The sequence below is a fragment of the Perca flavescens genome, chromosome 10, assembly GCF_004354835.1.
Source record: "Perca flavescens isolate YP-PL-M2 chromosome 10, PFLA_1.0, whole genome shotgun sequence".
Classification (NCBI taxonomy): domain Eukaryota; kingdom Metazoa; phylum Chordata; class Actinopteri; order Perciformes; family Percidae; genus Perca; species Perca flavescens.
Window position 1 is genome coordinate 9,949,249 of NC_041340.1, and position 27,632 is coordinate 9,976,880.

Below are 27,632 nucleotides of genomic sequence, written 5' to 3' on the forward strand. Positions count from 1 at the left end.
AACGCGTTGAGATTGAAAGAGTGGAATCAATTTGTAACTGATCCCCGGTCAGATTGGGTTGCATCAGCGAGTGAAAGTGTGGAAAACGGAGAGAAAGCGGCTGCTATAAAAATGTCCCGCGAATAAATAGCTTTTTAAAAAGAGCTGGGAATGACGAAGAGGAGGATGTCGAGGAGCTAGCCAACGTTAGCTTGGAAGAATCGCTGCCTTCTACCAGCTACACTCAGCCACAGCTAACGGTGGCTAACGTTAACTTTAGCGAAGTTGTTGTGGAAAAAGACAGAGATGAGGCTGGTCATCAGCATTACAGAACAAGGTAATGGCCCCTCAGGTACCATCATCTCTGAAGAGCCTGCACTACGGGGACCGATTACAGAGACCGTCCGGGAGGAAGTTATACCCAGAGGGATATTAGCCTTTCAGAATCGGCGGCTAAATGTCCAGCATCTCGGAGGGGGGACGAGGCTGGCGGCAGAAAGACCCGCTCTCTCACTAACGAGGCACTGACCCGACACCTTCACAACGGTGAAACGGTATCACGGGAGTGGATTCTATATTCACTGTCCACCGGAGACATTTGTTGCGTTGCCTGTAAAGTGCTACCAACACACAGCAGTGCATGTGTAGTAGGGTTTAGCGAGCTGCTGAGGGAGCTGGACTTTGAGGATTTGATCTGCGACTTTGCAAAGAAGAAGACAAGAAATTAGAACTTCTAAAAGGTAAGAGCTATTATGCTGTAGGAGAGAGTTGTCAAGTGCAGTAGCCTATATGTTGGCTTTTGCAGTTTGTGAAGTAGCAGCTGACTAAGTGACTGTTATTTTTGCAACCTGCACTCAGCTGTGTTGTGTGATGGCATTGTTGTATCTTCAGTCAATCACGTTTCAGAATTACTATTGTGCTTTCTGCTTGGGTGATTTTTAGTGAATACTATATCGCCATAGTCTTGAGCCATACAACGCTTTGGTATGATTTAATTAATTGTAACATTGTCTTGTGATGTGTGAGTCAGATGGCAGTACTTGGTTTATTGAACTGGAAAGGCATACTTGATGTCTGCTCAGCTGGACTAGTCATTCATTTTTTTTTTTTTTTATTATTTTTTATTCGATATAGTCATTCTGCGCACCCCCCCCAGAACCCCCTGCTGAAAATGATTTCCCGCGCCTCTGCAGAGATGCATAAACACACTGACGCGCTCAAGGATTGTATTGCAAGGATTTATTCCGCCGCACTAACGCACTTATTTCGACTCACAAAGTAACTTTACATTTAGTAACTGCAGTGCTAATTGCATTTTACGTGTGGAGGAATAAATCATTGCAATACAATCTTGAGTGCGTCACAGTGTGTTTATGCGTCTCTCAGTGTACTTTCTTGGCCTGCTTACAGCCGCAACAGACTGTATAATGAAAAAAATAAAAACTTAAGTTGCTCATCACTTCAGCTTTGCACAAGAGGATGGACATTATATAGGATATTTGGGGGTTTCTTTTGTGGGTTAGATTTATTAGATTTATTATAAAACTACTACTACTACTACTACTACTACTACTACTACTACTACTACTACTACTACTACCGTTTAATATAATACACAGTTGGGAAGGCAAAGACGTTTCTCTGTTCTCAGCAGAGGTGAACATTACCGCTGCAGTGTTTACCATTGCACTTTAGCCTAGCAGCTAGTGGAGTTTCCTTCTGTTTATAGATTAATCCTGACAAAACCGCACAGATAAATGTCAGCCTGCATGCACGTTTTGTAGCCTAAACAGAGCAGCTCATGTTGGTAGTGAGAGCAACAAGTTAGCGGAGTGCCGAGTTGCCCTCTCTGCTCTCTGTCTGCTCAGCTGCTAGACCGCTGTGCTGCGAAGTGTCTGCACTCGCCATTGTCAGCTAACAATTACTTTATTTTTAACGTTATTGACAATAGAGCTTTCTGAACTGTCTGTGGAATAGATCAACGGAGAGGAGAAAAGGCAACGCAGCCTTAAATGACCGCAAGACACAGTAAAGACTCTGACATTGAGCTAAAATGGAAACACTGCAATCTTTTTATACAGTCTATGACTGCAACATGTGTTGTATGGTTTAAGCCGATGCTTTTTCGGGGGTAACGCTATTCACTCTACTGGCAGTATTGACAACAGATGTCACCGTGTCTTGAGAAGCTTGTCGATTTATTGTTCACGTTTAACTCACTTTACATCATCTTTGTTATGTCTTTCCTCTCACTTTTCCTCACAGCTGCACTCGTAGGCCTACACTACTCTCCGTTACCGCTCGCTCTCCTTGCGCGACCACACGAGCACTGACATCACTCACTTAAGGCACCCTGCTATTCTTGCTCTAACGTACGCTACTCTCTTAAGGGGGTTGCGGTTAACCGCCATACCGCGGTGATACGTTGCTTCTTCACCGCGGTAAGAAAAAAAAACTATACCGTCACAGCCCTAGTCGGGACTCAATATCATCTCCCGACGTAAACTCTCTGAATTAATACAGCTTTTTCATCAATGGGATCGTCGACAAAAGGACAGGACATGTTTGAGAAAAAAAACGTTTTATAATCTGCCTGATAAACCAATGTTTTTTTATTCATGCAGATAAACTGCATTAAAATGCGCCTGATACAGACTGAATGAAAGAATGAATGAATGAATGAATGAGGAAATGAGTGAGAAGAAACCTGCTCCTGACCAGGTTAGGTTCACAGGCTCAGTTACCATAGTAACTGACTCTGACGTTAAGTTACCTCTCTTTCTGAAACGGAAAACCCAGAGTTTCCCTCATCTCAGGGTTAACAAACTCAGTTTTCACTAAACCTGCTTTCTGGAACGGACCCCTGCTTCTCTAACTGCTCCTCTCCCAGCAGCGCCACTATAATAAGCACACCAGTCCGTGTACACAACACAAACAATAGCTGTATTAACTTCACAAACAATGCCTGAAGTAATGATTTAATGATTGGAGTCCAGCTCCAGCAGTCACTAAATGCTTAGCTTTCAGTTTACAGTTATTGCTTCTATTCAGTTCCAACTCCCACCATCCTGTGATGCCGGTTTGTATTAATCGACCCGTCAGAGATCCCTGCTGTGCAACGTGAAGAACTTGTGCTCAAGCACCACCTGGCCCAACAGAATCCAAAGAAAAGCATTTCCCGGCGCTCAGCACAATTATAAAGTGCAGGTGGTCTGACTTGACAGACTGGATGCTGAGTAGGACCAACAGAAGATTGGGGCATTCTGCCTAAATCTATAGCAGCTTTTTTTTCAAAAAACTGTTTGGTCTATTGGACAGGGGAACAGAGGAATAGTCTGGATCAGCATTAGCCAAAAAGGAAAATAAGTAATTAGTAAATGTACATGTCCACAGGCAGCGTCATTTCCATGCTTCCCTCTGGATAGGACCAACTCAAATGCTCTGTGCACAACCCACACCACAAATGCAAACATTTCTCATAGAAGAGTTACATATGCAACCTGGAAACAGCAATCCATTCTGTTTTGCAACTTGAGCAGTACACCACAACAACAGCACTTTGTTTTGCTGATCAGGTGTGTAGCCAGGCAAAAAAGCGAGAGAGAAAAAAAGTGTGCAGTTTGCATAGCCACTTAAAAAAACTTCAAATGTGGCTGTGTGATATGCAGGGAGTGGACAGAAAAAAAAAACGAAAAAAGTTTTCTGTTTTGGTTGAGTCCGTGTCACAAAAAACATTTACTCAACCTGATAGTCATTTTTGAGGTTCTAGTTTGTAATATTATTGTTGTGGCAGCCATATACTGTAAGAAAGTAAGTCATGTTAAGCTGAATATCAATTAGCCGTCATATTTTAGCCAATACCAACTGATTAAAAAAATATCAAGATCTGCTTGATAACAATCCTGCAGATTGACTTGGGGCACCCCTACTTCCCACCTGTCTTTCCAATAAATTTCAAATATGAAAAGCTGTACATTTCAAGAAATTACATCATTATCGCTCAGAGTTGATTGACTCCTTTTTTTTCCCTTAGCTGTTTATCACTGAAAAGGAAAATGATGCTCAGAATGTGAATCCTAAACGATTGCTATCAATAATAGTAACCAACAACAAGGCAGGTCAACAGAGACTGGAACAAAAGTACAATAACAGTGTTAGTTGTTTAACATAATAGACTTCATTGTGCGTCAGTATTCTGAAAGTGAAAGATGACACTTTTCTGTTCTTGCAGGAAGCCCACAAACGGATTTAGGCCACCTCCACAAAACAAAGGACAAAGCATTCCAGTCAAAGTCGAAAGAAGTAGCTTTCAGAGAATGACAACACGGTTGGACTGCAGAATGGCATCACTGTTTCTCAACTTCACACGAAGGAGGGGAGAACAGAGCCAACAAATAAACCACAGTGGCTCACATACTGTAGTGAGGCCGGTTGGGCTGGAGAGGAGCAGCAATCTTAGCATTCCCCTATAATGTCCTGCTGTCAATTCTGAAAGGCCAAATGTCAGAGTGAATTATGGCCCGAGTTGTGATTATTGTCTGGTAACGGCAAACTAAATCGCAAATGCCAATCATTCTGGAACCTCTTAGTTTATTTTCGAGTTCCAAGGGGCATTATTAACTAGCCTGGCTGCACCCTCCTACATACTTCCATTCAATTTTCATTTTCCTTCAATACACCGTCTGTATATTCTTGGGTTTTCTCCGGCCAAATCTTAACCGGTCCAATCAGCGAACAGAGGGAGTGACTGAGAACGATGACGTTGAGGTTGTACGCTAGTTTGAGTGGCGGCCGAGAAAGATGCGAGCGAAGCCATTCGGTCCGTTGTGGCAACGCTGCCGAATATCCAGAAGTTAAAGCCCGAGCAAGAACAATCTTTGCGGAGTTTTGTTGGTGGCCATGATGTTGTGGTCCCCCTCCCCACGGGGTTCGGGAAAAGTTTGATTTTCCAGCTCGCTCGGTTAGTGGTGAAGGAGTTGGCTAAGGCGAACGCTAGCGATGCTAAGCCGACGTCACAACCAAACGTTAGCGATTGGTTATGGCGGATCCAGAGTGGCTCTGGGCAGATCCAATAGTTTTAAACTTCAGAGTACCCGCCTTCAAGGAAGTTAACACTTGTCAATGGAGAGTGGCCAGACGCTCTGTACAAATGAAATGTACGAGGTTCTGGTAGGACCAGGCTAATTATTAACGGCCATAGACCAAAATACCTCTGGATGCTGGTGATGGTGTAACATCAAAATGTCTGTGAACAAGTGTTGCCATTTTTGCCATCAAACTATTGAAAAAAGTACTTTAAAAACAGAAAGTTCCACATCAGTTGCAGCCATCTTAGTTTAGTTTTCAAAAATGCTTCAATGGTTCTCCTCTTTACTAAGCTAGGTTTATGCTCGTCATAGTGTCCCAGGCGCGAGGTTGTGCGAGCCAAAACGGATGTCACCACGTAATAAGTTTAAAGTGCGAAGGCTCTGCAAGTTGGTAAACTTAAAACTCCAGCAATCATCAACCACCTTCTTTAAGTTCCACTAAAAGACCTTATTTACAATACACACCCTCTGAAATATACCGGTTCATTAAAAAGGTTTTCTAAACTGACCAAGGCTTTTATTCATGTTATTATTTTGGAAGATAATGTGCCCTTATTATGTCTTTGTTTCTCATGTCTTATCTATGTATTTCTGCAGGCAAGCCATTATCAGGACAAAGGTAATAGCAGTATTAAGGCAATCGCAGTTCTTAATCTTTTTTTGTAGAACTCATGGTAGAACCGTAACTTTGTCCAGTTTATTTTTCCGAGGCGATATACAACGGGCGGCTATGTGCGGGGTCCAACCATCATGCCGTATTTGTTGCCATCACCTGGCAAACGTCTCTAAATGAGGAAAGCTGTGAAAGTAGTGTAATTTTCAGAGGAATCATAGCCAAATCAGTCTAATAATTTTTTAGGAGCGCAATACTAATGATTTAGTTTGAAGTTCCTGTGACATAACGTTTACAGTCTATGGTTCAGACTCAAACACACGGAGCTCTGAAGCAGCACCGTGCGTTGCTTAGTGTCCACTGTCGCTGTAAAAAATAGAGATGAGCAGTTGTGCCTTCCGTGGTCTGTGCAGCTTCAGGTTTATAATGGACATTCTGCGGCAGGAATACACGGAGCACAAACACAACACCGATGTAGAGCAGCGTCCAGCCACTTCCCTGAACTTTCTCTCATTCAGAGACTAGAGTCTCAAACGGGGCTCTGGGTCTGTCAGGAGGTCTGAGATCTACCGAACCAGCAGAGCAATCGCGTAATGCACAGCGGACTATGGTGCAGGTAGATTATTTTCTGAAATATTGTGACTTTATTCTGGTTATATTTTTTTATTAATTATAACTTTATTTTTCACAAAATATCACGACTCCTCCAAATCTCAGAGAGCACAGATGGGATATATTTTGAATGTGCACAAAGTTTTGAAAATGAGCAGAAATCTTACTCAAAACACATCTGAAATATTACAGTCCATGGGTTTATTAATGAATTAAAATGAATTAATGTATCATTGAGGTGAATAATTTCCATTTGCATATTTAAGGAGGTTACTTCCCAAACAAAAGACGGAAAAGAGGAGGGAGGAGTAAATTATGCCAAGGCTCAATGTGTGCTGGCTCAGATATAATTAGAAAAGTTGATCTACAGGAGAATAAATAGTTGAAAGCAATACAAAATGCCTGAGAGCTTTAATGCAATATATTCCATTATGTTTTTATATTTGGATTGTAATCTATGTTTCCCTTTACATAAAGATATTTTCAGGGTAGAAATAGGTGCATAAAAATTCACCATAATGCAGGAAATTAAGTGTTTAATGCTCAAAATGTTTCCTCCCCAGACCCCCGCATCATAAGTCACCACACAAATCTGGAAATAAAACCCTGGCCTTTGGGTTGCCAGGCCAATTATGATTAGGCCAAATGTTGGTGCCATCTAACTAACATCTACAAACTGGGCAGCTGAAATGAACATACACTGGCTATAAACAAGCTGGGCAATCGCCGTTTTGCATTGCATTCAGTTCATTTAAATGGGTCCGGGCTAAGCCTCCAACCTCCTCCAGTCCTAGAAACGCCCCTGGATTACACTGTCAAAAAAAATAGTAATAAAAAGGGTAAAAGAAACCCAAGGGCATGGTCTAACAAGTTGGTTCAGGGTGGTGGGGGAGGTGCTGCTGTTGTCTTTGCAAAGGATCTGAAGTGCCAGCAGCAGCCAAGCTATGTCTGCGGTCACAGGAATGTATTTGAGACATCAGTGTGAATTCACATCATCCCTTGAATGCTTCACGATGCCCCTACAGCTCTAGCCCTGACCTTCAGAATGCAGATTCACCCAAGAAATGATACAATCAACTGCCCGTCTCAGTCTCTGCCACTGGTCTTGCCAAATATGGCTTTTGGTCTCAACAGAGTCCAGGTGTCTTTTTTGTGTTTATAATAATATTGGAGGGAAAGTGAAAAACAGCTTGGACGGGGATGCCGTTTGGCTTTTCACAAGTTTAGACAGCTAGCTAACGCTACGCCGACATTTGCTAACGTTAGCAATAGGCCAATATTACGACTGCCTTTGGAGTTTCCTATATCAGCTTCTGTTCTCAAATAAAAAGAACATATGTTAAATTACACTCTGTTCATTGTTGTTTAACCAAAACTTTAATGTTTTCTGAAAATACATGTCTGTCTTTCCTATTAACCCACGTCCAAATAATATAATACAATATTTTTGTTTCAGGAAAGGCATAAACCAACCATAGGGGTAGACTCTAATACTGGTCACTTCTTTTCTACACTACATCTGGAGTGAAGCTACTGTATATGGTCATTTAGTTGCTTAAATGTTCAGTACTAGTACCTAGCAGTGGTAATAGTAGTGGACTGGTGTTTGTATCAGTTCTAACACTGCTATTATGAGGTATCACCATATGTCATTCTGTTTTCTTTAGATTATATTATATGGAGTGGATGGCTATACTTACAAATCCTGGGTGTTGTGACACTGTTTTTGGTTTTAGATCAAATAATAACCCAAAATGATTGTCTTGATACGGTCATGCACAAGACTTTTTTTTATAGCCTGCCTGTACGCAGTGTACCGGTATTGCCTAGGGATAAGTATGTCGGAAACTTCATTTTATTCCCGTTTTTCATGCATGTTTATTGTATATGCAACACATCTCTAGTCGCCTATAACTGTTTAAGTTGGTTCATAGGACTCAGTGTAAAAAGAATGGTAAAGTAAGCATAAACAATTAACATTACTTGTGCGTGTTGGCTTGAAGGGGACCATGATCCTGCCTAAAATGTGTGTATGTGTGTTCTATTTTATAGAGATTGATTATCTATTCAAAAAAATTTATGTTCTACGCAAAATGTTCTATTAAAGAAAAGATAAATAAATATATTTAAGAAAATAAATATTTGCGTGTGCTGTAAAGTGGTTGGAAAATATGAAATCGGAATCGGCTACAATCGGTATCAGCAGTTCAAACGGAAATGAAAAATGAAAAATCTGAAAATCGGCATAGAAAGTTGTAATCGGTGCAACTCCATAAATTACTGTTCAGTTTATCATAATATGTGTGTACTATATCCTTATAGGTTTAGGTGGTCTGTGTATCTACTGCATATAGACTATGTAGTAGAGATTGTAATATAATAAGGATGTTGGTTGTGTCGCCCCAGCCCTCCCCCACTCACAGTGTTGTACAAAGCTGCTGGATAACCGGTCGTGAAACTTGGATCTGCATTAGCTGGTCCAGGAGACTTTACCCGTTACGTAATCCTGAGTTTGCAGTCTGAGGATGAGTCTGTACGCCTGTGCCATTGAGCTGGTGTCCAACTGTCTTACCAAAGTCTGTGCGTTTACAGCGTCACATGCAACTGTATCCACAACAAAAGTGTATGCATGTGTGCCGCACAAAGTCAACCAGTTCAGGGGGTGCAACTGTATTCCCTGACACTGTATCTAAAACAGTGGAAAGGCAACCAGTTACTGTGGCACCGTGTAGCATGAGCAGCCAACCACTAAATAATACCAAGAGGTGCTGTACCAGGAAGCACCAAAGCACCCACTTGTAATCCAGTTAGTGACACACCCACCAGACCCAGTTCATTCTGCAACTACATGGGGGAAAATGTATCTATTCAGGAAACAGAATGAGTCCTTTAGTTGAGTGGTAATTATTTCAGCCTGTTAAGTGCTTAGGAACATCTTGAGTCATGCTTATTTTAACCCTCTGTCCTCTAACCCCAAGCCATTTTTTTGCCACTTTGGTTCGCCTGGTTTTGTTGTGTAATAATGCTTGTATAACCTCAACCCTGTAATGCACAGTCAATTTATAGAGATCATTAAATATGGACAATCCAATCGCGATTAAATATGTTAAGCCACCACATTCCTTGACTGTGTAGTTAAAGGCTGTGGATCAAGCGGTGTCTCTCTGTCTGTCCAACAATCTCCGACAACGGTACACAGCAAAGTTTGTGACCAATGGTGGCGCTATGATCTAATGTTTTGATTAGCGGGTGCCAATTTTGTTGCCATCTTGTGCTCTACTAGCACCTAATAATGGCATACATGTACGCAGTCAAGCACAAGGGTGACCCAGTACACATTCCTGGAACTCCAGAGGGCAGTAATGCAATTATGCAAGGCATGCTATTTCAGTGGTAAGTTGATGGAGATAGCATGCCAAGAAAAGATGCAATAATTGCTCAGGCAGTGAAGAAGACAGCTATCAACAATGCAGGTTTTAAAATGTTTTGTTTGAATCACGCAAAAATGTATATGCATAGTAACTTAATGGATACAAAATAAAATAGACTGTACAATGAACTGCTCTTTCCTTTGCTTGCATCTAAGCTTTTCCTTGACAGCCTGATGAAATCTAAAAGTGAAACCAGACACAGTGACACTCTAGGTAGACCTGGGTTAACATCGTCAGAAATTATCAGCATCATCATGTGCTGCTCTTGTTAAAATGGCAGCAGCATGACCTTGTTAGATTTAAATGTATGGCCATCAAGAAGAACCTCTCAAATGCACTGGGAAATAATTATTTACTTTCCTCATTAAGCAAAATAATAAATGTTTGCTTTCATTTTCTTTGATTTCGAGTGGTCATATTTGACTTACCAAGTAATATTTAGCAAATATAATAATAAAAGCATATCTTTGGTCATGTGTATGTTAGAACATTAATTAAATTCAGGGCACAGGAAATATAAAAACACAAAGAGAAGGCAGATGACGGACTATAAAATATAACCTAATACTTGCTACCCCAGTTTGACACCTGAATAATATATTCTTGAATAAACCCCTAATTACTTACAAACACCTCTTCCACATCTTCTGCATTGTGGCTTTGAATTATGCATCTTTTGTTAGTTGCATGCCTGTGATGCTGGCATCTAGAAACAGGGCTCCAGACTGCGACCAAATGGTCACATTTTGCGACCAAAGTTTGAGAGTGTGCACATGTGCGACCAGTAAATGTGCCCCCTTTTTTTTATATGTTAAATGTCGAAACGTAGGTACCTGAGCGCGTAAGCGCAAGCTTATCTGTCCTCTCTGAAAATTGACAGAGAGCGGTGCTCCGACACAAACACACACACTCGCAGAGTTGCAATCGGCGCAAACTACGTTGGCTGTTTTGTTGAAGTCACAGTGAGTGATGCCGATAAAGTGGTTTCAAGTATGGTTACAGTTTTTAAAAACTTCACGCAGACAGCGTTTGCTGCTATATGATATTAAAAACAGTCACGGTGCTGTTGACGTTACACTTCCTCTGAGACAAGCAGCAGGCACAACAGTGTGCAACTGTGCCCTGGAGACTGACTGACAGGCTGAGGTTGTAAGGCAAGGAAACATTATTTCTACAGCTCCTTTCAGCAACAAGGCAATTTAAAGTGCTTCACATGAAACATTAAAGAGCAATTAAAAATGGTCATGATTAAAATACAACAGGCTAAACAAGTTACAGTGAGTAAGAAATGAATAATTATTCAATTTAATAGGTTGTAGGGATGGGTTTGGGAGGAGAGAGGGAGGGGTTTTATTTTTATTTTTGTTTAATTTCTTCAGAGTAACATATTCTAATAAAATAACAATGTTCTAACTACATAGGATAAATAGGTTTGGAATTATTTTACAACTGAAATAATTGTTTTGTAATTACAGAGGGAAAGTACCGAAAAAATGTACCGTTGGGTACTGGAACAGAATTTCAGGTATCTGTACTAATATTGGTTCAGATGCGAAAAGTACCCAACCATAAGGGTAGTAGCCTAAACAATGCATGTTTAATTTTAAGGTGAATTCATTGTAATTGTAGACTAGAGTTGGTATATTTTTTAAATATTTTGTTTACTGTCATGACAGCAATGGTGCCTTCTATGTTGCATCTTCAAAGGTGACACTAAATTTGAAACAGCACATTGTAATTTCTGCATCTATTATCAAAGTATTTATTAGTAATACAGTGGAAATTAGTAGAAATGTGAATATTTGGTTAGCATGTTGATTTACGTGTGTGCCCCTAAACTTCCGTGCTCCTAGTGAAAAAAGTTAGTCTGGAGCCCTGAGAAATGTATTATTCCCCTATTTCTCTTGAGTGCAAGCCACTATTTAGAACTAAATTCTTCAGATAAAAAATAATGATGTTTTCAAGCAAATCTTTAACTACAGAAGAAAGGAAACTGGTTATCTCATGACCACTGAAATGATACCCTGATGCTAAATTTAAGACGGGGGTATCTATTGGTCTCATCCATCCAACAGCAGGGCTCAAGAACCCTGGGACATTAGGCTGTACTAGTCTTGGACTGAATAAGTAACATGAGACTTGGAAGGAAGAGACTTATCTGCTCAACTTATCAAGTACCATAGGAACCTGACCTTTAAAGACTAGTCAGTGAGCTATGATACTTCTGAACAACATTGCCATATCCCTCGTAGGGCAGCTGAATCACATAAACAGCGGTGGAAACACTAACAGTCAAAAATACACAAAACAGACTACAACAAAGATCGCATTGGTCATTCTCACTGCAGCATTTTCAGGCTATGCATTCTTTGTCATCAGTCCAGAGTAAACCACCAGAGATCCATCAAAAGTGCAGAGACCCATAGCGATGCTATCTACCCCAGAGGATTTCAAAAACAGAGAACGCAGATTCCAAGCAACCTGCATGGTAATGGAGAATGAGGACATCTGTGGGAGTACAGAGTGAGTCAGCAGGTTAAAGATGTCCGTATAACAGAAAGTTAACAGTATTCTCTTCCGGACAGTATGGCCAAACTGCAAATAATCTTAAAACATAACAGGCCACTTTGGAACTGCAGTAGGTTTCACCCATCACACAGTGTCACATGCATGTTGCTAAACAACAGCATCTAGGTCCATGTCCACTCCTTCCTCTTCCTAGCTTTCTGACAACTGGCCGCTTAATCATCCTTGCTTCACAATGTTGAGCTGCCAGTCTCACAGGAACACATTAGATCAGTGTACCAGGCTCCATTCATCCCTGCAGAACAATGTATACACAGTATATGTCCAAAGATTTCTCACTGTGTCCGTTTTAAAACAAATGCATTTCTTTAGCCAAGGACTTAGTCTGTACAGAAAATTCCTTTCAAAAACACAAACATCTTACTTTGCATCCATCACCCCTAAAAGTGATGAAAAGTAAAAACACCTGAGGCTACACTAAACAGCATATGAATTGGATTCATTAACAGAAAATTCTTAGCTCATTTAACAGCTCAAATTATAAATATATGAAAGGCAATCAAGTGAATAGAAGTTTTTCCTCCTTTGACAATAACAATATAAGATACAATAAACGCAGCAGTATCAGTTGGAGTGTAGTAAGAGCAGTAGTAGTCTGCAAATTTTTTCACCTAGCTACCCTACAGGCACTGATAGTAATGCTAAAATGGATTATCTACCCAAATCAGCCACTAGCTGGCTTGTGTTATAACCAGGGCTGAACAATGTATCGTTTCATCATCAACCCTATGAGATAAGCATGTACAACACACCGCGAAGAATTGAATGCACTGTAAGTCAAATTGAGTCCAAACAGTCACGATAACTTAAAACTGCTGGATAGAAAGGGGGAACTATTCATCACTACAACACCCCTAGGGCCCCATTTTAACGATCTGAAACGCAAGTATCAAAACGTGAAACGCAAGTAGCTTTGTGGGGCGGATCTGGGGCGCTGTTGCTATTATACCGGCGGGATAAATGACCGTCTTGACCGGGTGGCGATGTTGCTGCGGCCTCTAGGGCGCATCTCCTCAAGTCTGGAGAGGATTGCTGCAGCCATGGAGCGTGGGCCTCCAAACGCACCACCTGCACCTGTTGTGCCCCTTCCTCCTCCCCCCACTCCATCTCCGTCTACCTGCTCCACCAGGAGTGCATTGAGTGTCCAATCCCGCCGTAGTTCAACATCCCGTCTCCTTAAGTCCTTTAATATTTCCTCATGTCATCAACACATCCATGATTCATGGAAATGTTGTGTAAAACACAACAAGCCACAAAGAATGCTTAATACTTTTTGAGTACTGTACTGTAAAGTGCCTCCTGATCTATCCAAACACCTAAAGCGCATTATCAATAATATTTTTCTTTTTCACGTTAAATTATGGCCAAGCATGCGCCCCTAAAATAGCATCTGAATAACGCGCCACTGACTTTACACCAGGTTTTTCCTGGTCAGTGGCGGAATGGTTTTCTGAAACTGCAAAATAGCACCAGGGAACGTTTGCGCCTGAACACGCCTCGTCTTTTTGCTGAACCGCCTCCGGGAGAACAAATACGTTGCCTTATTTACCGACGTGCGTCTGTGGAGGGAAAAGTCAGCTGTGCGTTGGGTGTAAAATAGGAATGATACATGCGTCGGTGTACAAAGGTAATTGCGCTGAGTGCAAGATAGGGCCCCTAGTCCTCAATACAAACAGTCTAAGGCATCTGATTGAATCACTCTTTTGGGTGGACAAGTAACGCATCACCCTCTCAACTTTCAAGACCCACTTGATACAACTAGAATACCAATGCATAGATTTTTTTAAATTTCTGGCAATATCAAAACTTAAACAATTTGTCTCACCTTTGAGGTCTGAATAGTTTTCATGATCATCATTTATCAACACAGATGCTCCACCTCCTTCAGCTTGGTCTTCGTAGTGATGGGTTTTTATGTTACAGACTGCTACAACCGGCATATCTGGTTGGACCTTTTTTTTTTATAGCTCTCATGGGGTGTGCTCAATTGTTCACTTACAATACTGAATGCTGAGCCACTGGTTTAGACTTAAAAGCATGTTGCAATTCTGGCCTCACCTCAATCAGCAATGTCACTGCAGGAATTTTCCTCAACGGCAGTGAAAAAAGTAAAACACCTGCTGTCACATCACCGATTGTTGTTCAACACTAGCTAAGACCTACTAAAACCTAAAATCGGTGCACATTTATGTTTACATTCAAATAATGTCATAAAAACTGAACAGAAGTGGAATTCATGAAGATAATCAGAAACAATTCCATCTTAACACACATGCTAAACAACCCATTGTCAGCCCTGAACTAATTGGATTGGCATTTGCACTTGGCTTAGTTGATGTTAATTCCAGAACCTGGTAGAGGTTTGCTAAAGATGCTTGACCCCAGGCTAAATAAATAAATTGTGTCGTTTAAGTCTGTGTTTTAAGTCACTTCATGGTGAAAGAATATTGGAGTTGGTTTTCAAGTGCTCAACTACTGAAGTAAACATCAAACAGCTTCATTTTATTTCCATTTCGCATGATGCTTCCCGTCAAACTAGTTTATTTTGGTTTGCCTTTATTCTTTCTCTGTCACACCAACACAGTCTCACTCCCTACTCGTCAAATGTATGACGCATGGTCAAGGACCCTGGCGTCAAGTTTCAACGAAATAGGGGTACCCTTGACGTTATTTTTCGACGAGGGGGGTCCGTCAGATAGACATTCATGTTATTCCCTCACCGTCGGATATCGACGAAAAAAAAAACACGCCCCGCCCCTTAACTTTCGAAATCTGTGACAGTTATTGGTATTTTTAGCCCAATAACCGCTGTTTTAATCAACATTATTCACGAGATAGTGTCATGGTTTATATGTATTTCTTTTTATGTTATTATTTCGGTATATTTCAGCCAGGGAAGCTGGATTGCTTTTTTGTTGATTTATATTTTTTAAACTATAATGCTACATCTATCAACATTTATTTAGATGTTATCATGGTATTCATTTCTTTACTTTAATAATATTATTTCGGTCTTATTACCGGTGAAATATTACAGTATATGCTGTAATATAGAACATTACGATATGATCCGAGCAGGAAGCATTCAAAGCCGATAGGCCTATCCCACAATGCAATGCGGCCATTCATTTCAAAGAATCGGGCAGCGATCAGCTGGTCTTTAACGCCAGGATCGCTTCAATATACATATATACAGTCAGTTATTGTGTCACCAGCAACAACACGTTGCTCAGTTTTATTCCAGTAAGTTATAAACCATAATAACGTTTAAACGAATCCAGCGGAAAACTCCGAAGTGGCGTAGTACGTCCCGCTCAGCGGATACGAAGATAAAAATATATAATATTCGTAATATTGATGTTTTTCTAACGTTGTATTTGAGGAGTTAAACAATAAAGATAGTTATAATAATAAAATACAGTTTCATGTATTTGTCTCATATATTGTTGCTCGGCCGGGCGGGGGGCCTCAATCTGAAATGGAATCAAGCCATTTCACGGCAGACAGCAGAAAGAGGAGCGAGCGAGTCCCCCCCCACCCCGGAAAAACTACAAGTGCTCAAGCTTTGTAACAGCTTCTGTGGCGTTTCTTATGGGAGTTGTAGTTTTAAAGTATATTGGTATATTTCTCATAAGTAGAAGTTGGCAGTGTATAATTTTGGATACACCCTGGGGTTTTTTGGGATGGAGAACACACTGGTGTCATCAGATTTTAAAAATCGAATCGTTAAATAGGTGAATATAGCTTATTACCATATTTGACAGTGCTTACAGTGGATAAACTTTGGTGACCATATCTACATGATAGCTGAGGTCCAGAGCTTTCTATAACAGCTGGTTTTATGTGTGTAGAACCTTCTGTTGCTAAATGACAGGCCTTCATACATGGACTGGGTTCAAGGTTCAGAGGTCAATATTTCAAAGCAGGAGTAATGTATCCTCTTCAGACTGACATATGTTACTCTCCAGGTTGAGACCTTTCCAATGATGTGTTTGCTATAGTCCTACGACAACGTTTTAATTTTTACACATCATGGAGACCACTTAGCAGGTGATAGGCCTACTTTATTGTCCCCAGAGGTATATTTGCCTTGAGTTCAAATGCTTCACAAATAACACTTGACATATTGTTTTATCATACAGCTGACATACTTAAAATAAAAAACAACATGAACAAAGTGATATAGGCTAGACTGAAGCACATCACACAGCAACAATCTATTGCTCATCTTTCACAAACAGTGACAAGAGCAACACAACCATGCTTCATATCATGAAGCTATTGCACACCCTCAATCTCAAGCAACATTATTTAAAGTTTTAATTGAGGTAGGTCCAAATTAGGCCTATATCATCATCAACGTTTTTATAGTTTAGAAATGTTAAGTTTACCCATATCTTCTGCCAGAGGATAAGAGCTCATACTTGGCATGGAGAATAAAGATAGATTAGACCATATTCTGTGTGCTTGCCTGGAGAGACTGGTTTCTATTCCTCTACACAACCTTCATGAGAGTCATAATAAAATTCTCTGTAATGCAGCCTTGTATAACATAAACCATCTGATTCACCGTGGGTGTCTGCTCTAAATGATAACACACACTTTCAACACGGGCCTTCCAGCCAAAGGTGCATGTTGTCCATATGAACACCATTGGGCCTATAGGAGCAGAGCCGATGGATTGGTTCATCATTTAGGACCTCTGATATCCTCTGACCTAGCTCTATCTCGAGAGTTACCTCAACTTCAGTTTCAAAAGGTGTGTGTGTGGGGGGGAAAGGAAAAAGGTTGGGAACCACTGCCCTGACCCATGTCATGACCCTTTTCTCAGCTTGTGAAATGGTTGAATGAGATGTGCGAGTTTTGTCTTTGTGCAGTAGGGCTGAGGTAGAAGTGTGCCAAAAATGCCATACAAATGTTGTATATGTATACATACCCAAACAAAGCTATATACATCTTACTCAGTGAACAAAAACCTCGGTAACAATCTGCTTATCCTTTTAATTTCCTGAAAATGCTCCTTAAAACTAGTCCCTTCTTAATTTTGAAAAGGTAGTCTCAGTAAAGGCTACAAAGGTTAGGATGGCTACAAGCTGTAACCACGGTGATTGATATGAGGATCATGTTCTGAATATAATAATGAATATGTTAGGCCTACCATAAATTGATATTTCAAAAAAGTAATTTATTTAAAACAACTAATAATGCAGTGCGATTTTAAATCAAACTAAGTCCCACACATAAATATACTTATGTTTTTCCCCTTTAGTCTTTGCTATTAATATTCATCAACTGCAAAATTAGAAAATTGCGTTTTTAAATAACTATGTATGGAAAATAAAATAAAAAAATGCTTCTCTTTGTATATTGTTTTTCACAACAGTACAATTCAAAACAAATGCAAATGAGTCAAACAAGCCATTAGGCTGTATTTCTAAACACTCAACTGTAGGTTTTTTATATAGTATATATAAAGGCAAATAAAAGTGCTAAATATAAAACACAATTTTTTCATTATTAGTATTTTATTGTGTAAATTCTCACGTACAACATTCTTTCACAGACGAGATGTGGAATTTCCACGTCACTTCCGCGGATTCGTTTTAACGTAGACAAATACATGAAACTGTATTTTAATATTATAACAATCTTTATTGTTTAACTCCTCAAATACAACATTAGAAAAAACATTAATATTACGAATGTTAGGCCTATATATTTTTATCTTCGTATCCGCTAAGCGGGACGTACCACGTCACTTCGGAGTTTTCGGCGGATTCGTTTAAACGTTATTATGGTTCATAACTTACTGGAATAAAACTGAGCAACGTGTTGTTGCTGGTGACACAATCACTGACTGTATATATGTATATTGAAGCGATCCTGGCGTTAAAGACCAGCTGATCGCTGCCCGATTCTTTGAAATGAATGGCCGCATTGCATTGTGGGATAGGCCTATCGGCTTTGAATGCTTCCTGCTCGGATCATATCGTAATGTTCCGTATTACAGCATATACTGTAATATTTCACCGGTAATAAGACCGAAATAATATTATTAAAGTAAAGAAATGAATACCATGATAACATCTAAATAAATGTTGATAGATGTAGCATTATAGTTTAAAAAATATAAATCAACAAAAAAGCAATCCAGCTTCCCTGGCCGAAATATACCGAAATAATAACATAAAAAGAAATACATATAAACCATGACACTATCTCGTGAATAATGTTGATTAAAACAGCGGTTATTGGGCTAAAAATACCAATAACTGTCACAGATTTCGAGTTAAGGGGCGGGGGCGTGTTTTTTTCTTTCGTCGATATCCGACGGTGAGGGAATAACATGAATGTCTATCTGACGGACCCCCCTCGTCGAAAAATAACGTCAAGGGTACCCCTATTTCGTTGAAACTTGACGCCAGGGTCCTTGACCATGCGTCATACATTTGACGAGTAGGGAGTGAGACTGTGTTGGTCACACCCTTGAAGTGCTCATATTATGCTTTTTTGGCTTTTCCCCGCCTTTCCTTTCTTGTGTTAGATATCTTTTTTTGTGCACGTTTTCTTTTTTGTGCATGTTATAGGTTTACAAAGTGAAAAAGCCCAAAGTCCACCACAAAGGGACTTACCATCTCCAACGGAAAACACTGTTCACAAACTGCTCCAAACAGCTCTAGTAGTCCAGCCTTTACTTCTGTGACGAACGTACGTCACTTTGTAACACACGTTATAATGCTCGCCTAGCTGCTAGCACGGCACACCCTCATACTCTGCTCCTGACTGGCTAGTAGTCCATACCTAGGTACTGCGCATGTGCGACTCCCAACAAAGATGGAACAGAAGTGTGATGCCTCATTCTGTAGCTAAAACAGAGAGCTCAACATACAGGGTGAAAACAGGAGCTGCAGCAATGTGCAGTACAACAAAAATATGGTGTTTTATGAAAATTAAACCATGTAAACCTTTTGATATAACTTCTAAAATACAATTATGAACATGAAAGAGTATAATATGAGCACTTTAATTCATAAAAACATGCCAAGCTTAGTCAGTTCCTCCCTTAACATTTTCTATCAGCCATGTGCACTGGCCCAGTCTAACATCCTCAGCTACAGGAGCAGGAGAGAAGTCAGCATAGGTCAGCTGCAATGTGATTGGCTAATGTGCCGTCAGCCGACATCAGAAGATTAATGTTATTGGTCGGTTGTCAGTACCAGGCTATGGACAGCTCCTACACACTGCTCCCATGCTGTCGCTCTCTCTCACTCTCACACACAGATTTCATTTTCATAAATAATAAAAAGGAACTGTTCTAAGACTGGCTCCATGAGCTCTACTTGCTCCAAATTTGTTTAAAAAAAAAAAAAAGGCTAAAAAGGGACTTTTTTTTTTTTTTTTTTTTTTTTTTTTAAACACAGGCAATTCAGACAGATTAATGCCTCCTACTCAGTGTGCTGCTTTTTACAAACCTAGTGCCACTGAATGCATAATAAAGCCTATGCTAACTTAACGCTTGACATATTTTGTATTGCTTAGAACCCTTTTTTTGCTCAACCTGGTATGGACCTGGACAGTAATGACCAGACAGTGAGTTCATGCAACGTATGGTTGGATGGACCAGCACATGACCTACATTTGAAATGCATCAATGCACACAAACACAAAGCAATATCTACTTAACCCCAGTAGCCCATGGATGCAAGTCAAGAACTGGATACAGCTTTTGAGGCACAGCCCCATTTATTACTATGAGTTGCTCAGTGAAGCAAGAAGCCAAAAAAGTTCAACTTCCACGTATAAAAATACCCAGATGATCGACACTGCTTCTGCAATAGGGGCCCCATAGAGACCTCCAGTTTAGCACTATGCTAATTTGAATGGGGATTAAATCCTTTAATTGTGCAGTTCTTCTAAACTTTCTAAATGTTTTCAGACAGATAGGATCAAATTCTGACAGGAAACAAGTCATTTCACAAGGGATTGTGAAGAAAAATGTATCCACTGATCTACAGACGGCTCTTTAGCAATGCTAGTCAATGGTAAAAAGTTGTAAATCAACTCTTTGACAGCTATGTTAAATTGGCTTCAAAGCCTGAGGCGCTTTCTTGGGGTCTGCAGTAGGGCTGTTGGAACAAATACCGAAAGTCGAATATAATTCTAATAGTAAAAAAAAGCAATACTATTCGAATGCTGAAATTACTATTCAAATGTGACTTTTTTTATAAATATGTTGGCAAATGTTAGCTAATCTCCCTCTTCTCGCCTTAGCCTACATGCATGCCTCACTCATGTCACGTCTTATGAACAATAAGTTAGCGGGAGTGAGAAACAAGGCATTGTGAGGTCTAAGCTAACGTTACGTACGTTAGTACAACATGACGGAGCTAACGTTACGTACCGAGTTAACTTAGTACAGGGGGGAGTGACAGGCTGCGGCTGGAAATCGTAACAGGAAATAGTTTTAACATGACTTTAAAAATCAACATCCACCGAGCCAAAGTGCTTATGTTAACATCAGTTAGCTCGTTCTTGTTTTCTAACTGCGTCGCAAGGTATAGTAACGTTAGCGTAGCTGGGAGCTTCATGGAGACAGCTTAAGGTAATGTTAGCTGCCCTCACAGCTGTCAGAGTTAGCTTCGACTTCATATATTGCCTTCTAACAGCTGTATTCTCAGTAACGTGACAATCTGCAAGAAACAGGTTGCTTATAAATCATTAAAATAGTAGTGACAGCACGGTTTGGCTTGGTTATTAATGCAGTTAGCATTGTTTGTTACTTACCTAGTTTATGACAAATTGTTTCGGCTATACTTTCTAACATGATGTCATTGAGCTAACGGAGCACCGTTAGCCTTTACAACAATGCCGCTTCACTACACTTGTTAGATAATGTTTCATTACAGAGTTCTCGGTTGATTTGTGTTTGTTGCTGTGTGCTCGTTGTGGAAAATGAATGTAAACAAAGTTGCGTGCAGGTCCCCTCAAGGCCAGGCTGATGTTAGAAGTCTCTCTGGTGGACACAACATGTAACAACAACCACATGCTTATAGTATATAGTGGTATTGACAATGCATAAGCCAGAGTAGTGTAGTACATATTAAACAGGCTGCAATTGAGCATGAGATATTCGAATATTATTCAAAAAAAAAAAAATATATCAAATGGAATTCGAATGGTATTACAGAGGAAGATTGACAGCTCTACTCTGCAGTAGCCACAGCAAAATGTCTGTCTAGAATAATGTTATAGATTGTGTAAAGCCTGGCAGACACTGCCCTGGGTAAACATGACACTCCATGTGCCCAGTCATTACAAGGTTTCAAGAAACACAACGCAAGTTACTCTGTTGAAACTTGTTTAATAATTAATCAATTATAAGTTGGTCTGCGTTCTCCACTCCTTTTGGCAAAACCTTTATCATTTCTAAAACTAGCCTAATAATCAATTTACAGAAATTTGTCAACTATGTTGATGATTGATTAATCATTTCAGTTAAGTGCTCATATTATGCTTTTTCCCCCCCTTTCTTTTATTGTGTTATATATTGTGTTTTTTATGAACGTTATAGGTTTACAAAGTGAAAAAGCCCAAAGTGCACCCCAAAGGGACTTACCATCTCCAACAGAAAATACTGTTCACAAACTGCTCCAAACAGCTCTATTGTAGTCCAGCCTTTACTTCTGTGACAAACGTGCATCACTTTGTAACACACGTTATAATGCTCGCCTAGCTGCTAGCGTGGCACGCCCTCATACTCTGCAACTGACTAAGCTAGCAGTGCTGACCTAGCTGCTGCGCATGTGCGACTCCCAACAAAGATGGAACAGAAGTGAGATGCCTCACTCTGTAGCTAAAACAGAGAGCTCAACACACAGGGTGAAAAGAGGAGCTGCAGCAATGTGCAGTTCAAGAAAATATGGCGTTTTTTGAAAATTAAACCACATAAACCTATTCTGGCATAACCTCTAAATTAGAGATGTTCCGATACCGATACCAGTATCGGTATCGACTCCGATACTGCCTAAAACGCTGGTATCGGTATCGGGAGGTACTGGAGTTAATGCACCGATCCGATACCACGTAATAAAGCCCTAAAGAAAATCTATGTTAAAATAGATTATTTATGTTCTTTTTCTGTTATAACTGACTGTCAAAGTGGACAATAAAAGAAAGTTCTGTGGCGTTCATGGTTTGTGTTTGTTCATGTTTCACAAAGATAGAAATAATATCACATCCATACAGGGATAGTAGTATACAGTTGTTAAAACATAATAAAATATATGACACACTGGTATCGGATCGGTACTCGGTATCGGGCGATACACTAGTTCAGGTATCAGAATCGGGAAGCAAAAAATGGTATCGGGCCATCTCTACTCTAAATACAATTATGAAACTGAAAATGAAAATGAGCATAATATGAACACTTTAAGCAAAAACATCAAACAATGAATCCGGCATTTCTAATGTGTGAATTTGCTCCTCTTCTGTCTTATATCATTTAAATTGAAAATCTTTTGAGTTTGACAGTTGCTTGGAGAAAATAAGCTGTTTGAAGACATTACCTTGGACTCAAAATTTTATAGTCCAACAGATGAATCAAAAATGAAAATAATGGTTGGTTTCAACCCTAAACATTTTCATACAGAGCAAAACATAAAATGTTCAGACTAGTTTTGACTGACCTTACGGTTAACATGCAGCAAGTTGACTTGAATTCCCCTGTACAACACAATGATGACTTACTGTGATATAATCTTAAAAAAAATGTCTGTACAGTTTGAAGGAGAAAACCAGTGGATGACTGAGGGGGAATTGGTTCAATATGCTATTGGGCCAGTGACTGTAAATGGATGAGGCAGCTGGAATCAAGGATGACCTTCACAATAAAATAACTAATGTAGGGAAAACAAATCACGGGATAAATCCTACCCGTTAAAGATGCACAATTCAACAGCGGAGTGCCAGGAGTTCAGACAGGCTTGAAGTGTGGCAGAGCCTTGCTTTCGCACGGGGCTGAAGGCCTGCGTAAATTTGTTGATTTTATGAAACACAAGCAGCAATTTTCGGGTGATGACAGAGAGCCTGATATAATAGGATACGGCGTGGTTAATCCCGGAGGGCGAGGCTGACACAAGTGCACGGTTACAGCCTCCCTCGCGTACACTCCGCGTTGAATTTGCAGTTGAAAACGTTTATTGTAATGTGGGTTTAAAAACGAGGCGCTAACGTTACATGGCAGCGTAGCCTTACCAGTTCTCCTGCATCCATCGGATGGCTTCGTCCTCGTTGAACTGTCTCTCGAATTCGTACTCTTGCAGAGCTAGCACCGACATGCTCGCTGTGCTGTGTTTCTCTTCACGCTGCTGAGACAAGACGATACTCGGTCGAGGTTGTTTCGGTTTGGTTAGTCGGTTTCCTCACAACCCTTGACTCGCATCGCTCGTGCTGCTGTCTGGACCTCGCGGTTTGTGCGCGAGCAGCTCGGCAGTCGCGGGCCCTTCCTCTTCAACCGGCTGACAGAGCCTACGCCCTCTTCCGCAGGAAGGTGGACTCCAGGTCCTAACGCCGCCGGTTTTGGTTCTCCTCTGTTATTAAAGTGCATTTGAAAATTAGTTAAATTCAAATTTGATTCAATTGTAATAACTAGTACAGTGCCCGTTGAAAATGTGCGTGTTTGGAATGGGTCGATTGTTTTGGCCTGTGGTATTGCTTCTTCAAAACCAAATTGTACCCCAAAATTACTTACAGAAGAACCATAAACCACTTAATGTATAGGTCTACTGTATAGCCTCCTACTGACTTAGTGATTTACCTGACAGAGAACGTTGCAGATTCAGAATGTAATCACAAAATATCTCAATGAAAATGTGGAATAATCAGACATTAGCGTCATGGCAGTATGCACTACCCACCTGGCCCGTTAATCAGCACCTATGCGTTATCAACCACCAGAACCGGACTGTTTGTTTGTGGGTGCGCAGAGAGAGAGAGAGAGAGAGAGAGAGAGAGAGAGAGAGAGAGAGAGAGAGAGAGACCTACAGTCCAGAAACTAAAGTTTTTCAGTCACGATTATAGACCAAGAAACTAGAAAATATTCTCATTTTAGTTGTTATAAACATGACATTTTCCGTATTTTTGCTTAAAAAAAAATAATTACCAATCACCAAAGTTTCCAATTCCCCCTTAATGGGCTAATGAACCAATCATTTCAACTCTAATTCAATTCTGTAAAATGCATTCTATTTCGCTGGTCATGGTGGAGCTGCTCTTAATTACCTCAGAAAAGATGTGCCAATCTAAAACTGTTGTTGCATGATGATGGTTTGGACAGGATTCGGAGGTCTACCTTCTCAAGCATGAACAATATATGGATGTTTAAATGCAATTTCCAACCAACACAGCCTTTAAACGGTGTGACCTGACTAATGGTTTTCAGATCACGTAACAAAATAAATGGTGATGTGGCACTTTGTCGCACATTTATTTGCTGTTTCCCAATGTTTTAAAAGACTGTTGTAATGACTGCTGTATCAACCCATACATGTGGGAGCTATTCAAAGACAAATAGGTGGGGTGAGCCTTTTTGGCACTGCCTGATTAAACTTTCACCTAGATACTGTCTATAGGGCTGCAGGCAAATCCAGACATGCATATGCATGCAAACACACACTACACATACTTTCTTCAAATTTGATTGCAGGTTGTACAATTTTTAGCACTGATATGCAGACTGTGCTCTCTGGCAGACTTTGGATGGTGGGCTGATGATATAATCTGATGATGTTGCAGCTTGCCTTGGACTTGCAACAAAAATCTCCTGATTCAAACATGGAGAATCGTGTTGGTAACTGAACGGATTCTTTCTTGGGACATTTGCTGACATCTATTTGTAAGATTCTTACAAATAGATGTCAGCAAATTGATTCCATTCCTGCTAAATTCATACATTCTTACAGTAAGAATGTATGAATTTAGCAGGAATGGGAGAATCACTATGAAGCTAAGGTTTTCTCTCAGGTAAAACATGTTTGCTTTATTAGCTTCTCAGCAACAAATCATCTTTGCACTCATGTCTGAAAGTGGGTCACCAATTCTACAACACAACATCCACAGTCTAGACATATTTGCTCCTATACTGATTGGAATACCAACTGGGGCAACAGTGTGAATTCTATAACAACATGTCAAACACACAAACACTAGTATTGCAGAAACAGGGACTGATGTCAATAAACCTGTTGCTCTGCATGCTGAAAGGCTTTCCACTTTCCCCCGGAACATCACAATACTTCTGTTTTCAAAGTAACTTTCAGTTTGTGTTGATTCAAACGGCCACTTTTGACAAAAGTGGTAGTGTTTTTACCACACCTGCTGTCGTAAAGGTGTTTTCTTTCTTCATTTTGTGACTTTTCGGGAAAAATCAGACCCGGGCAGAGGCATTAATAAAAACTATATAAAAATAGCGTTCTTTTCACTATTTCAAAAGTCTCATTTGAGGTTACAGGTCATGATAATCAGATGGAAAATGACAGAAACATTAAAAAGGTACATATAGTCACTTTAAGTGAGATTTGCATTGTATGTCATTCAGGGGCGTAGCACAAAATTCTGGGCCCTGTAGAAAGACATTTTCTATGGCCCCCTCATCCACAGTTATTCATTCTAGCATCTTTTTGGGCCCTCCTCACATGAGGGCCCTGGGTACTCAGTCCCCTTTTTTCCCCCAGTCCGATCCCCTGATGTCACTGTGTGTAAAATCCCATGATCCATTGTAGGTATATGTGTTGTCTTACATGAAAGATATGTTTTTTTAGTATGATACAGACATCACTGTTTTGTAGGCTAGGTATAAACTGAAGTTTACACATATCCATTGATCACTTTACTCTGAATGCAAAATGTATTGTTGCATTGTGGTCTAACTGGAGTGGAGAGAAGCTTTACTTCAGGGACTCATGACAAATCTGACATTTATAATGGGTGGGTTCAGCAAAGGTGGGGTCTTTAGGCATTGACTTGTTTGGTCATTGGACTTAATGGAACCCAAAATCTTGCAACACCACCATTATGTCACTGAATAGTGGCTCTTATTTCATCATTGTGGAAATGATTGAAAGCCAAAGAGAGACTGGTTGGCATTTTTTCAGGGAAAGTGAACCAGCAAATACATTGGACTAAGAACTTTTGCAGCACTCTCCCATGTTTGCTTAGCCAGACTGAAGCGGGACACCTTTTTAGAGCATGTTTGCCATATCTTATTAATTGAGATAAGAATTATGTGTGTGAAATATGAAGGAAACATTTATGATGGGAGTTCGTTCAGTTTGTAATTTGTCACATAGGCTATATATGTGGCATATGGTCAATGTTCTTAAAGAAATATAATACAAGACATGAACTCCTCCCACCCTATAGACAAATATTATAGTCATAATATATAAATACAATTTTATTAACTTTACTGTTGTCAACATTTGGTCAGTTATCAATATAAATAAGAAATCATCTCGATCCATACACCACAAACAATAAATAAAAGACATATTTCTAATGTAGGCCTATGTTTTGTTTTGTTAGCCTAACAGTGGTGTTGAGTGATATAGTGAACTTCTCTTTACATTGACAGAACTCTCCCATGTGTTCAGGTGCGGCGCTACACTATCACGTGACATTACACACCTGCTGCAACTCATACTTAACGCACCCTTTTTCAAGGCGGGCTATTGGCGGTCTATTTAAACTGGCAATGCCCTGCCAACTGGTTTGGTCTGCAAAGCTGCTCTTTAGCTAACTCTGCTGTAACATATCCGTGAACTTTAGCTTCTAACGCAACGCTCATTAATGTATACATATCATAATAAAGCTCGCCTATTAACAGTCCTAATGTCGCTTCGTTTGGCGCTATCTGCCCCGACTTCCATACTATAAGCTGTGGCCTGAATGCTCGCTTATAGCCACCAAGCTAATGTTTTCTGTCCTGTTTGGAGCCACTCACTGCAACCCTTCCAGGAGACACTTCACCAAGTAAGTTCTTGGTACTTGTGCTTACGTTCATGTTTGGACTTGATGTCTGAGGTCTGTAGTTGGTTTTGTGTGTGCATGGGGTGTATCATTGAGGTTGTTGATGCTGCTAGTTGTAGGCTACTATGTGTCTTCGGAGGCTGCTAGCCGTTAGCCTATTTTCTGCTCCGATGCTGCTTTCTTCCTATCTTCTGTGCAATATTTGCTTTTAAGAGTTAATTGTGAATAGTTTTTGTTGGAGCCTTTGACTGGTGTTTGGTGGATGCATTATGATTTTATACTGCTGATTTACATTAG

At 40.1% G+C, this 27,632-nt stretch overlaps 1 protein-coding gene across 1 annotated transcript in view; it reads right to left on the bottom strand.

Annotated features, from left to right (window-relative positions):
- The window catches only part of elovl6 (ELOVL fatty acid elongase 6), a 32,846-nt gene extending 8,947 nt beyond the window's left edge, over window positions 1–23,899 (bottom strand). Inside the window, exon 1 of the mRNA XM_028589350.1 lies at window positions 23,565–23,899. Coding sequence (XP_028445151.1) covers window positions 23,565–23,647 — 83 coding nt within the window. The 5' untranslated portion in view covers window positions 23,648–23,899. The remainder of the gene's footprint in view (window positions 1–23,564) is intronic.
- Window positions 23,900–27,632: the final 3,733 nt, after the last annotated feature.